Source organism: Odocoileus virginianus, chromosome 6 (assembly GCF_023699985.2).
Source record: "Odocoileus virginianus isolate 20LAN1187 ecotype Illinois chromosome 6, Ovbor_1.2, whole genome shotgun sequence".
NCBI lineage: Eukaryota > Metazoa > Chordata > Mammalia > Artiodactyla > Cervidae > Odocoileus > Odocoileus virginianus.
This window is the reverse complement of record NC_069679.1, coordinates 13,132,443-13,146,641: the sequence shown is the minus strand read 5'-3', so window position 1 is coordinate 13,146,641 and position 14,199 is coordinate 13,132,443. Positions and strand designations below refer to the sequence as shown.

The 14,199-nt window shown below is 38.6% G+C and overlaps 1 protein-coding gene across 9 annotated transcripts in view; it reads right to left on the bottom strand.

The window, feature by feature from the left end:
* The window catches only part of NEO1 (neogenin 1), a 216,935-nt gene that overhangs the window by 30,670 nt on the left and 172,066 nt on the right, over positions 1-14,199 (bottom strand). For 7 of the 9 annotated variants that reach the window (XM_070468796.1, XM_070468803.1, XM_070468805.1 and 4 more), the window contains exons 15-19: positions 13,409-13,603; positions 6,542-6,637; positions 3,616-3,839; positions 3,395-3,533; positions 1,211-1,318 (exon numbers count right to left, since the gene is read on the bottom strand). In XM_070468796.1, coding sequence (XP_070324897.1) covers positions 1,211-1,318; positions 3,395-3,533; positions 3,616-3,839; positions 6,542-6,637; positions 13,409-13,603 — 762 coding nt within the window. The remainder of the gene's footprint in view (positions 1-1,210; positions 1,319-3,394; positions 3,534-3,615; positions 3,840-6,541; positions 6,638-13,408; positions 13,604-14,199) is intronic. The other 2 variants (XM_070468799.1, XM_070468801.1) reach the window with 1 other exon arrangement.

The following is a 14,199-nucleotide window of genomic DNA, read 5'->3' as shown; positions in this document are numbered from 1 at the left end:
TGTTCAGTCTCTCAGTTGTGTCTGACTCTTTGCAACCCCATGAACTACAGCACATCAGGTTTCCCAATCCTTCACTATCTCCCTGAGTTTGCTCAAACTCATGTCCATTGAGTTGGTGATGCCATCCAACCATCTCAATGCCATCTCAATGTTTCCCAGCATCAGGGTCTTTTCCAGTAAGTTAGCTCTTCACATCAGGTGGCCAAAGTTTTGGAGCTTCAGCTTCAGCATTGATCCTTTCAATGAATATTCAGGGTTGATTTCCTTTAGGATTGGCTGGTTGATCTCCTTGCAGTCCAAGGGACTCTCAAGAGTCTTCTCCAACACCACTGTTCAAAAGCATGAATTCTTTGGCACTCAGCCTTCTTTATGGTCCAACTCTTACATTCACACATGACTGCTGGAAAAACCACAGCTATGACTATATGGACCTTTGTCAGCAAAGTGACAAAGGTCACTCTGCTTTTTAATATATTGTCTAGGTTTATTATAGCTTTTCTTCCAAGGAGCAAGCATCTTTTAATTTCATGGCTGCAGTCACCTTAGGCCACCTTTTCATACAAAGGAACTTCAGGAAGCGTACTCTGGCTCCACAACATACATTATCTGGATCAGAGGCAGGTTTTTCTCCCTGATAAAGCTGAGGACGGCACAGTGCCTTCTACTCTGGAAGTCCAAGGGAAATTTCAAGGTCCTGTCAGAGGTCTAGGCCACCTCAGACTTTTAACTTTAGTTGTAAGAGCACAGGAAGCTGAAGTAGCAGTCCTGGGTGAAAAAGGGAACTATAAGCCTAATGGGTATTTTTGAGCTTCAGGGTAAAAGAGGTGAATTTATACTTATTGGGTATCACCCTGTAGAATTACGCAGGGTCTTCAACCCCAAGACCCTGGTCATCTAGTCAAAGACAGAGAAGAATAGCTCTCTCCAGGAAAATAAATAAGTCTGTATGTTCCACCATAACCAAAGGCTGTCTAGTGCAACCCACACCCATCAGAGTTTCATGAAATATGGGTCAGGACAACCAGCTGGTGACTCCTTTTTATGTCACTAAATAGCACCCCTTGCTTCAATTTCCAGGACCATCATGACACGTAGCACCCCCAAAAATGGCCAAGTCTTGAGACCCCCATTCCTCCCAAGAACAAGGCACTCTTCTAGAATGCAGCAACAGGGAACAGACACACACTCACAGGCATCTCTGGCCTCTTACCTGTAATCTTGCCATTGGCTTCAGAGGGAGGCTGCCAATTTACAATTATGGTCCTAGGTTTTCCTTCTTTACTCACAACTGTCACATCCTTGGGTGGAGAAGTAGGAACTACAAAAGAATAACACTTTCAGTAATTCCTGTTCATTTCAACTTAATTCACCATTTCCTCAACCCTCTCCATTTAGAAGGCACAATAAAGGGTACAGGCAAAAAAGATAAAGCCTCTTGGCTTCAAAGAACTCACTGTCTGTCTATAAACAGTCCCAAGAAAAAGAAGAATATGCAAAGTACCAAAGAGGGAATACCATTTTGAGAGGACAAAGAACAGGCATCCCAAATGGGGAGGTCAGGCAGGACGGGTTAGGGAAAATTAAAAGCCACCTGTAGTCCCTGCTTGATAGATCAGGAGACTGAAAATGAGAAAAGTTATGTAATGTGCCCAAGACTACGTTATCTCCCCTAATTTGGATTATTTTGTTAGAATATTTTGAAGTGTAAAGTAACTTTATCTCTACCTATAGTTGGCTTTTCAAACCAAATAAGATGTTTGAAAACCACCATTCCTCCAAAGAATAAATGATTTACAAATTAACGTTTTATTATGTTAAATTTGCACTGAAAAGATACTGTCAACTATTAAAGGTTATTGCTCTGAAATGTAAAGCTGTTTATGGAACAGAAAAGCCAATTAAATAAGAACTTCAGGGCATCTGTGTTTCCATGGTAATGGTGGTTTAGTTTCTAAGTCATGTCTGAACCTTTCGACCCCATGGACTGTAGCTCCACTGGGTTTCTCTGTCCATGGGGATTTCTCAGGCAAGAATACTTAAGTGGGTAGCTATTTCTTCCTCCAGGGGATCTTCCTGACCCAGAGATCAAACCCACATTTCCTGCATTGCAGAAGCCCCTTATGTGTCCATATTATGGCTGAAAACTTTTAATGTATTGATACTAGTTGGGAAATCAGCATATTAAGTATATCCTTACATTTATTCTTTTCCTAAAATACTAGAATTTTTCTGGTATGAAACGCAAGGAAGCCCAGTGAAATGTAAACTCCTAATGGAATATCACTTATTACCTAATGGGCTGGAATGAAAGCACAAAGGTATTTTTAAAACTGGCAAAGAAAGCAAACTCAAGTTCTATTTAAGTTTTTGTGCACTGAATTTCTTTCTCTCCAAATCTATCCCTTTTTTTTCTCTGTAGGAAATTCAACCAACTGTGCCAAAGATAAGACATCAGGGCCAAACCCAGTCTGGAGAGACTTTATAGTTCCATTTTTTTCATTATTCACATAAAGGAGAGAAAGAAACAGGAAGGTGGAATAGACAGAGCCTCCCAATGGTTACACACATCCCTATGCCAGGGAAGTATAAGAGGCAGAAGGGCAGGCCTACAAGTGAGCAAAAAGCAAGCAAAACTTTCAAATTAGATGGCTTGCTTTCCCCTTAATTTACTTAGTTGAGTTTTTTCTTTCATGTTTACTTACAGACAAAAACCCTAAGAACACTCTACTGGGAGACTTTACAAGACACTAACCAGTTTGCAAGAAAGCTTCCAGGGCAGTTTAGGAGAGCGCTGGTAAAGTGCTGAGGCTCTAGCAAGCATGGTATCGGTAAAGGGCAGGCCACTTCATCTTTTCTATCTCAATTTTCCAGGAAGGCAAAGTTAAAAACCATAATTCCTTACATCTACACAGTGCTTTATTATTTACCATGTGCTTTATTTATTGGGTAATTTATTTTACCCTATCAAGTAGAAAAGACAGCAATTATCCCTCTTTTATAGATGGAAGAAATAGCTTCAGAGGCTGGATGACTTGCTTATATCGTCAGTGGATGGCTGACCTTGGAATTGAACTCATGCTTCATGATTCCTAAACTCTAGTACATTCTGCATTATTTCTTCCTGCTATTTGCTAATGTTCTTGAACAATGATGAAAAAAACCAAAATTCTTCAGCTGAGAAAGCAAACACTGAACTCCACCTGTAGTTGCTCACTGTGTTCTATAAATATGTCAATTCACACACTTAGTTCTTTCCTTGGGTAGTAAAGACAGGTGGTAAGGCGCCTCCTGACTTGGGATGTGGTACAACATTAGCACGGGCTTTCCCTGGCTTTCACAGGGAAGAGAAGAGAAGAGAAGAAAGGCCATGTGACAAAGTTCTGACAACACATACCTAATTCAAATGTAGTCCCGTGGGCTGTCATGCTCCATGTGCTTGACCTTCGACCTTTGGTCACCATCACAGAGAATTCATAGAGTGTATTTGGTTTTAAACCAGTCACCAAATAACTCAAAGTCGTTGCATTAGCATTCTGGAAACATATGAATCAAGAGCTTCAGAATCACAAAGTATGAATAATTAGCTTTTCTTACCCAGAGTGACTGTGCCAGTACCTTGTACTTGGTGTTTGCTGGGATGTTGGTTTTCCATCGGACTGTGTAGTACCGGGAGTCTGTAATCTTCTGGTGTTTGGGCAGGGAGTTGTCCGCCCAGGTAATCCTTATGGTGTCATGGCTCAGAATGGAAGCCTGAACTCCCACTGGTGGCATCATGGGAGTGGGATCTGGCACTGGAGTGTATGGAGCATTAATAACAAACAAATCAACTTCAGAAGTGTCTGAGGTAAAAAGTAATTAAAAATGGAAGTGGCATTTTAACATAAACAAAAATAAAAGGGAAATGCAGGGTAATATAATGGAATGAAAGGTGAGAAATGAAGAAAGAGAAAGAGAATCCAGAGTTAATATATAACCATCATTCATTTAAAAGAATATTTCCACTTGTGTTCTTTCAGGAAAAAATTGCAGGAAAGCATCTAGAGAAATAGTAATTAACCATTTTCTGCTACTGTAAACTGCATGTCATGTATATTGAATAGGTAAATAAAATTTGGTGATCCAGTGTTCCCCGGTGGCTCAGGCGGTAAACCGCCCGCAATGTGGGAGACCTGGGTTTGATCCCTCGGTTGGGAGGATCCCCTGGAGGAGGGCATGACAACCCACTCTAGTATTCTTGCCTGGAGAATTCCCACTGTCAGAGGAGCCTGGCAGACTACAGCCCACGGGGTTGAAAAGAGATGGACACGACTTGAGTGACTAAGCACAGCACACAACATTCAAACTTGATTTTTCTTTGTCTTAAAATTTTCTTTAAATAACTTGAAAATTCTACCTTCTATCCAAAAAGGATTATTAAAAGATGAAAACTGCTTTTAAAATCAAGGGTATTTTTCCCAAATAAGTAACACAAAGCTCATGATCTATTTTGGTATTTCAGTGAAAGTGGTTGAATTTTGGGGATGTTGCTTATCACACTGGACATGTAGGGGCCTCTCCTCTAAAATCTGAATCTGAATATCAGCCAAAGGAAACGTAGCTTGGTCTTGAAATTGGGTGTATCTGAAACCCACACAGGGTCCAATTCAGATCTGCTGATGTCCAGGGTCTAAAAGCAGTACCACAACATGGCTTACATTCAAGTAAAGCAAAGGGAACTCAAGGGCATTACTCTTCATGAAGGAAAGGTAAGCTGACAACATGCGGGAGTATTTTATACTTTTTCCAGTAGACTCAGGGAAGAACCCACTGATTAACTCCAATCAGTTATGGGAAATGCCCCAGCTATCAAGGATTTAAGTGACACAGCCTTTATGAACTTAAGAAATCAGGGCACTTATTTGATAGAAGGAAAAGTCTATACTCATTTGCTGTCCTGAACCATATGCAGACATATTCTTTAAGTAGCACTGTCAAAACAAAGGCCCCAGTGAGCCCAAAGGCACCATGACATGGGGCAATATGGAAGCATCCGTCTGGGCTTTCCCAACGCTCGGTCAGTTATTTAAGTACATACACACTGATTTATCTTAAGTGAAGGTTTTAAAATGGGTTTCCCATTTTGCTATGGTGACTAGTCCTTCCTATAACCTAAAATCTGAGACAGCAGGGGCCTTATTTATGAATAATTGCCAAGCTAAAGCAATAATCTCCATTTGTGTATTTCCTACACAATGAAGACTAAAAATAACAGAAGAACAGCACACATTATAATCAAGGGCTCTGTTCAAAGATCAGGACACATACCAATTAGTTAGAGAAAATGCACCTCAGGTGCAAAAATCACTAAGACTGAGAGATTTTTTCTTATTGTAACAACTCTTAGAAAAGATAGCTAAGTAACATGACTTATAAACATTTCTTCCCGTATATTTCTAGCCACACTCTATTTTTAAGTCACATAACAGAAAATAATTCCAAATTTGTTTTTTCCTATTACAGACTGATTTAAGAAAGTAGCAAACCCTTTATTTAAATATTCTCTTTTTCATCTTACGTTTTTTCTTTTCTGACATACCAAAGCTATTTTTAAAAGAACTTATAAATTGTAAGCACACAGGAACAGAAGACAGGACAGAACTATCAAATATGCAATAATGGTATTGATCTTGTTAAGTAAAAGCATAAAAAGGGGGGACAGAGATTATCTTTTTAAAACAAATAATTCCAGATCCATACTGTATACAAAGTATCCAGAATACACAGCAGGCAATACAGTCACAATTTTGTTTTGAGAAACAAAAGAGTATTACTGAAAGTGATAAATTCTTTGATTTCCAGTACCATTTAGAAAAATTTACAATTCTAATATATTCACTTCAGTAAATTTTCTCATTCAGATCTAGATCTAAATCATGTTTTATATATCTACAGAAACTTTACATTATTCTTTTAAAGATATTTTAATAGATAAATTACAAAGAAAAGTAATAAATATTTGGTCTCTTTTGTAATAAATGTACAGTTTATCAAATGGATGGTACATACAGCTTTATACTCTCTATATAAATAAAACTTATAAAAAGCACATAGAAAAATACTTTCCTAACTGAGGTACTAATAAAAAAAAGTTGGATTTGTCAATCTAATACATTTATTCCATCAATAACCTATGTATTTTCTCAGAGATACGGAGATCCTTTTAACTTTTTTCTCCTTTTAATTATAACTCACATGACCAAAAGATGAAAAATCACTTTTAATTCTCTCATGACTACACTTTCTAGATCACAACATATTAAAAACATGTGTAACACATTTACATAGATTTGTTTACATGACAGGATTAGTATTTTCTAAAAAGCAAAGCAGGATTTAATGGAACTTCCCATGTTGAAAGCCCATTTACCCTCCTATGAGGCCTGACCCTAAATTGCCATGTCCTTTCCCTTCCACTGACACCCATGGAGCAGGCCTCATGCTAACATTCTACTTAAGCGGCTGGAAAAGATGCTGACAACCTGAGATGGACAGGATACCTTACCTGTGTGAGGTCTGGTCACAGCACTCTCGTACAAGGGGATACCTTCACCTACGTTGTTAAACGCTTTCAGGGTAATCACATAATGAGAGCTGGGATCTGAAGGAAAGAAACAAGTGGAAACACGTAAAAAACTCTCACTACAGAATTTTAAAAATTCACAGATGATTATGTACAGTATTAATTGTAATAAAAGCCAGGTCATACTTTAAAATTTTTTATGTGGGATTATTCTGAGGGGTGGGGAGGAATGGAGATGGGAGCATACAGAGTATAGAAAAACTGGCTGGGATCGACTTCCTGTAGTCCCAGGAGCAAGGTAACTGTTCCTGAATCTTCTACTGGCTTCAACTCATCAGTGGTCTAGTGATGTCACTGTATAGTGAAAAGCTTGGATTAAAAAGAAAAAATAGGATTTCCATGTGTTGCAAGCCCATAGGTGCAGCTTGGAATTAAACAAACCCCATTCCTTCTCAGGAGGAGGCAGTAATTGGAACAGCCAAGCTAGAGAAGTAGGAGACAAACTGTTAACCCAGTTAATCGCTGAAGGTCCTTAACTCTCTGGAATGCCAACCTCATCTAGCTTTCATGCAGACTTCTTGGTTGGAGAAGACATGGCCCAGGATTTCAACTGGCTAAGAAAGTGATCATGTAAAATGCTGCTAGTTAGATTTGGTGAAAAAGAGGGGTGATAAATAGTTGGAATAGCATTCATTCTCCTACTGGCTAAGGCAAATCAGGAAGATTCCGCTTTATCACATTCCTGATTCGGGCAAGGTTTAGTACAGGTACTTCAAGAATCTAGTTTCAGAAATGAAGACTTGGGTTCCACTGAAGTGTTGTAGGGTGGGGAGTTAACCCACACCACTCACATCTGCTAAAGTTGGGCAGTTTTTCAAGGTGGTGACACCTCAAGTGGCCTTAATTTCTTCAAAAGCTGCTTGGTGGCCCATTTTCCACATACCACTGAGCAATATATAAAGGCACCTGGTCTTCCAGTGTGAGAAAGAACTGACAACAAATGGAATAAATAAGACTTAGTACTTGACTGGCAGGAAAATGTGTTGATTTGGACAACATGGTGGACAGTGATGCCATACACTGAGACTGGGGACAGAAGAATCACAATACACATTTTCCAGACTTGATCCTAGGCTCTCTTCTAGTCCTACTCTTCACTCTCTCCCAATGTGCTTCCATTCGTTTCCTTGGTTGGATTAGCATACATACGTGATCCAATGCAAATTAGTCCTGACTTCTTCTGAGCACCAGACCTCTTTGAAACTGTTTGTTTGGCATCTCCATCTCTTGGATGTCTTATATCTGTCTTTTTCTCCCCTTCCTCCACCCCTTCAGATCTGCTCCAGTTTTTACTAGAGTTCATAAATGGCATGACTATGCACACTGTTGCTCAAGTCAGAAAGCTGGGAGTTGTTTCTCTCTCTCTCCTTCCCTACATAAGTGATCAAGTCTTGTTGATGCTACCTACGTGCCTCCCACCACCACTCCTCATTCTCTGTGCTCACTTTTTACTGGCCATCTCTCAGCTCACCGAGCAGGGCGCACTCTCCTACTACTGGGTTGTAACCTGTGCAGACGTCCCCTATGCTGGGGACACATAGCACTCTTATTTACTCAGACACTGCCTATTCATCTGAAAGGGGCCATCCCAGACTGGATTACCTCTCTAAATACATAGCCAGTAGCACACCTCATTTCTCCTCCTCAGCACTCTAAACCATTTAAATTATTTAAAAATTAAATTCTCTCTAATAATTGGGATCACATCTGCTGATTCTCTGCTCTATCTCTAGCACAGTGTCTGGGGTATTTGCTGATTGAGTGAAAGTTTGCAGAAGATACTAACTTTAATTTTGAATAAATGATGATAGACTATAAGATATTCTATCATGATTTATGATATTCCAGTACAGATACCCAGCAAGCAGATGTTTACATAGGTTTGAAGCTCAGGGGGGAGCTCTAGTTTGATTAATAAATGAATTTCTACATGTATTTCTCCACTCCACTGACTTCTCTTTTGTTCAACATTATATGTATCTTAAATCTATCTGATAATGCAGCAAGCTTATTTTACTTTATGCCAAATCAAATTTTTTTTGCTACTTCTCACTGTGCACTTTCATTATTACTAAGTATGTCTACTGCCTTCAGCACATGCAGGGCTCCTCTTGTTTCCAATCACTATCTGACTCAGTCTTTCAAGTACAAGTCAAGCTTCTTCCCTGACTGCTCTACTGTGACCTTACCACCTCTCCTCCTTCTCTGAACACACTTCTCTTCAACGCTTCTCACTGTTTTTCCTGTGTTTTATTCTTCTTCTCCTATTAAGACTGAAAGAGGATTTTCATTTCAGTAGTTTTGTAAAGGAAACAGTAGGAGTGGGTGACCACAGAAGTATTTTTATCCTAGTCTATTCCTTTGCTCTCCTACAACTGCCTTGTAAGACTGTTCATGTGGGGAACACTTCCCAGGTTAGCTATGCTGTTTCTCTGTGAAAGGAAAAAGAAAAAGGCTACTCTGTTTTTGACTAAAGCATTAAATTGCTGCTTATCTTCTACCAGAAAAGATGACCCTGTCATCTTTATTGCTTATTCTTGTGCTTAGTCGCTCAGCTGTGTCCAACTCTTTGCAACCCCATGGGCTGTAGCCCACTAGACTCCTCTGTCCATGGGGATTCTCCCAGCAAGAATACTGGAGTGGGTAGTCACTTCCTTATACAGGGGATCTTCCCAACCCAGGGATCGAACCCAGGTCTCCTCTATTGCAAGTGGATTCTTTACTGTCTGAGCCCCAAGGGAAGCCCTAAGTAATTTACTAGACACTTAAAATTGTCCTTAGGAAAGACATTTACAAATAAATTTTAATTTAAAAAGTTGGTTAAGGGAAGATTCTAAATTAAAAGGCAAGTCTTTCAAAGAAAGATCTCAATAATGATATCTAATTTGGAAAAATATGCCTATCTAAATCAATTCATTTTCTATTATAAAATATCACTTTTTCTCAAAATGTTGGCTCTGTAACTCATCTTTGAGGTAATAATTTATGCGTAATACAATGTACCCATTTAAATGTGCCTTTTTAGCTCTGACAAATATATATACCTGTCTAAGAGTCTGCTACTTAGCACTAAACAACAGAAACAAATCATGACCACAACACACATTCCCAACACTCTGAAGAGTTCTATGCCCAGTCAACTGCAGTCAGTTCCACCTCCTCACTTTCCAGTCACCCCACTCACCTTGCTGTGTCACCATAAATAAGAGCCACACATTCTGCAATTTCATAAAAATGTATTAACACAGTATGTATTCTCCACTAAGTCTAGTGGTTTTGCTTCTTTTGCTCTGCATAATGTTTGTGAGATTTGTTATGTTGTTGAGTGTACCTGTAACCTATTCCTTTTAATTGCTGACTAGCATTCCATTGTACGAATATAGTAAAATTCATCACTTGTTTACCCCCTTTAGATTATTATAAATAAATTATGAACATCTGTGTAGAAATCTTTGTGAACATATGCATCTTTATTTCTCTTGGTTAAGCAACTATGAGTGGGAACGTTGGATTGTATAGTCAACTTTTTCAGAAACCTCCAAACTGTTTTCTAGAGTGGTTGTACCATCAGAAGTGCCCACCAGCAAGTATGAGTTCCAGTTCTGCATCCTTGCTGATATCTGGTATTATCAGTCTGTTAAATTTTAGCAATTTTAGAAGTTGTGTAGTCATATTTTATTGTGGCCTTATCTGCATTTCTCTGATAATTAATGAAGTTCAGAATCTTTTCATGTGCTTATTTTCCATTCATATATCATCTTCTTTGGTATACTATCCATCCAAATCTTTTTCCAACTTTTTCATTGGACTGTTATCTTCTGAGTTTTAAAAAAAAACTTTTTAGAACATAGTCCAGACTCAAATTCTTTGTCCGATATTTGAATGATGAGTGTTTTCTCCTGGTCTGTGGTTCACCTTTTCATCTCACTGGTATCTTTCCAAGTAGAAGTTTTAAATTTTGATGAAGCCCAATTTATTCATTTTTCATTTTTAATTTGTACTTCTTTGCATCCTAAGAGACCCCTGTGTACCCCAAAGTCACATAGATTATTTTCTGTATTCTATTAGACAGCATATTAAAAAGCAGAGATACTACTTTGCTGACAAAGGTCCATATAGTCAAAGCTATGGGTTTTCCAGTAGTCATGTATGGATGTGAGTGTTGGACCATAAAGAAGGCAGAGTGCTGAAGAACTGATGCTTTTGAACTGTGGTGTTGGAGAAGACTCTTGAGAGTCCCTTGGACAGCAAGGAGATCAAACCAGCCAATCCTAAAGGAAATCAATCCTGAATATTCATTAGAAGGACTGATGCTGAAGCTGAAACTTCAATACTTTGGCCACCTGATGTGAAGAGCTGACTCACTGGAAAAGACCCTGACGCTGGGAGGGATTGGGGGCAGGAGGAGAAGGGGACAACAGACAACAAGATAGTTGGACGGCATCCTGACTCAATGGACATGAGTTTGAGCAAGCTCTGGGAGATGGTGATGGACAGGGAAGCCTGGAGTGCTGCAGTCCATGTGGTTGCAAAGACTCAGACACAACCAAGCGACTGAACAACAACAACTAGAAGTTTTATAGTTTTAGTTATTTATTTAGGTCTGTTTTTGTGTATGGTATAAGGGTCAATGAAGGTTCCTTTTCTTTCTCACAGAGTTATCCAATTATTCGCACACCTTTTGTTGAAAAGACTATCTTCTCTTCCACTGAATTATCTCAATGTTTTTGTCAAAAATCAATTGAGCATATATCTATTTCTGAACTTCTGTTCCATTGATCAGTAACACCTAACCTTTACACCAACCCTACCACAATGTCTCAGTCACTGTAGCTTTATAATAAACCCTGAAATCACATATTACGGGTCTTCTAAACTTTATTCTTTTAAAAAAATGTTTGCCTATACTATCGCCTTCACTTTTTTCATATAAACTTTAAACAAATTTATGAATGTCTAGGAAAAAAGTCTACTGGGATTTTACTTGAGATTGCATTGGAGAGGATTGTCATTATAACATACTGTCCTCTAATCTATGAACATGATATCTCCATTTATTCAAGTCTTAACTTTTCTCAGCAATCATTTCCCACTCTTCAGTATATAGATTTTCTACACACGCATACACACACACACACACACATAAATTGCTTACTGTTAGTGTGGAAATACAACTGTTTCTGCATATTTACTTTATACCTTGTGCCCTTTTTAAACTCAGTTATAGTTTTAGTAGCATTTTTAATAGATTCCTCAGGATTTCTACCCCAGTAACAATGAGCATGAATAGTGCTCAAATACTGGTTTCCAAATATCATTTTCTATAAAAGAAACCAGGAGCAATGGCTGATTCAAGGGCAAAAGCTAGGAAAATACCAGATAAGCCTGAAACATATTATATTGAGTCAAAAAGGAAGAAAGTGCTCAAAGAAAGACAGGAGATGTCAAACGGACAGAAAAACTAGTTATAGAGAGATTCTCATTAGCCATTCCTTCAGTATGGAAGAGAAGCAAAGCTCTTCTTTATCAAAGAAAGGTAATAAATGCAGAAGAAATAATGGAATTAGAAAATCACCACTTTAGAAACACCATAATGATGATACTAGATGCTAAAACAGTATACTGAGTAAAAGTCTGACAAGAAACCAGATATTTACAAAGACTCAAGGCATTTCCCTACAAGGTACTTTTTAGCTATGAAGGAAAAAAAAATAACTTTATAGAGGAGGAATGTTGAAGATACCATTTTAACCAAGTAGTTAAAGTTAACATCACTAGCCATTAGGTTCTCATCTGCCTCCTGGCAAGAACACATGTACCCTACAAGGTACTTTTTAGCTATGAAAGGGGAAAAAAAAATAACTTTATAGAGGAGGAATGTTGAAGATACCATTTTAACTAAGTGGTTAAAGCTAACGTCACTAGCATTAGGCTCTCATCTGCCTCCTGGCAAGAACACATAAATCTATGCTATTCCTTCTAAAAATGTGTACGCTGAATATAATGATGAAATATTACATAGGTCTAAATTAAGGGTCATTCTATAAAGAATAAATGTACTTTTCACAAATGTCATGGTCATAAAAGAAAAATCAAGGACTGTTCCATATGAAAGAATATTAATGAAACACACTAACTAAATACATGTGATCCTGCACCAGAAAACAATGTTTTTCTTTCATTACAAAGGACATTGATGAGACAACTAACAAATTATAAATGACGTCTATAGATACTGCCTCACAGTTAATTTGCTGATTTTGATAACTGCACTGTGATTATACTAGAAAATGCCCTCATTTTAAGGAAAGGGACATTAGAGCATTAGTGGGTGGAGGGACAACATTACTCTCAAATGGCTCTAAGAAAAAAACAAAACAAAACCAGGTACATGCAGCAGACAAAACGGGTTTCCCCAATGGCTCAGTGGTAAAGAGTATGCCTGCAAGACAGGAGACTCAGGAGACACGGGTTCAATTCCAGGGTCAGGAAGATCCCCTGGAGAAGGAAATGGCAACCCAGTCCAGTATTCTTTCCTGGAAAACCCCATGGACAGAGGAGCTACAGTGGGCTACAGTCCATGGGGTTGCAGAGATTCAGACACGACTGAGCACACACACTGGGTACACAGCAGATACAGCACGTATGATAAAATGTTAACCTCTGGGGAACCTGAGTGAAGAATAAAAATTGTACTATTTTTGAAAGCTTTCTATAAAAATAAAATATACAATAAAAAGTTAGAAACAAATCACACATGCAGTTACTTTCTTTACTGAGCATACATACCCAGATTTTCGATGGTGTAATAGCGCTGTTTATAGTCTACTTTTATGGTCTGGGCATGAGGGCTGCCAATGCCATAACCAATGGCATAACCTCTGACCACAATGTTTTGATTCTCTGGAGGCGTCCAGCTTACTACGATGCTAGTGACCAGGGGGCGGACGTGAAGAGAACTAGGCACTTCTGGAACACGAGTTTCTGGGAAGGAGAGAAGAAGAGCAAGATGAGATTCAGATCCATCTTCCTTTGTAACATTTCATTGTCCTTGGGGCAAGGTGTTTAGGTTTCTGCCAAATTATCTGGGGCTGAGTTTTTTTTTCCATTATGGCCAAAAATTTTCAAAGAGACTCTGTATGTATAGTGAAGTATGCCCACAGTTTAACTGCAGCCTAAGAAAACCAACTCAAACAACCTGAAACACAAGACACTGCAGTATTATTATAATTTGGAAGGAAAAACAAAGAGGTCCAAGAGCCTTCCCAATGGAGAAAAATAAACTGTCTTTCAATTGCTGCCACTCCTCTTGGTCCCATAGCTGATTACCACACTCTACCCGGTGGAATGAGACAGGCACAGTACACTAAATAGAAGACTGCTGTCAACAGGTGATCAAGTTTCACATGACAGTGATGATATCAGTTATTTACTCCTCAAACTAATATGGTAAGTCAGAAAATATGAAACTTAGAACCACAAATTGATTTAAATGGTGGGAGACTAAGAGGCTTTAAAAGGTAGCAATTTGCAGTATCGTTCACACACATTATCTCAAGGCATAAACTCCTATCTCTATT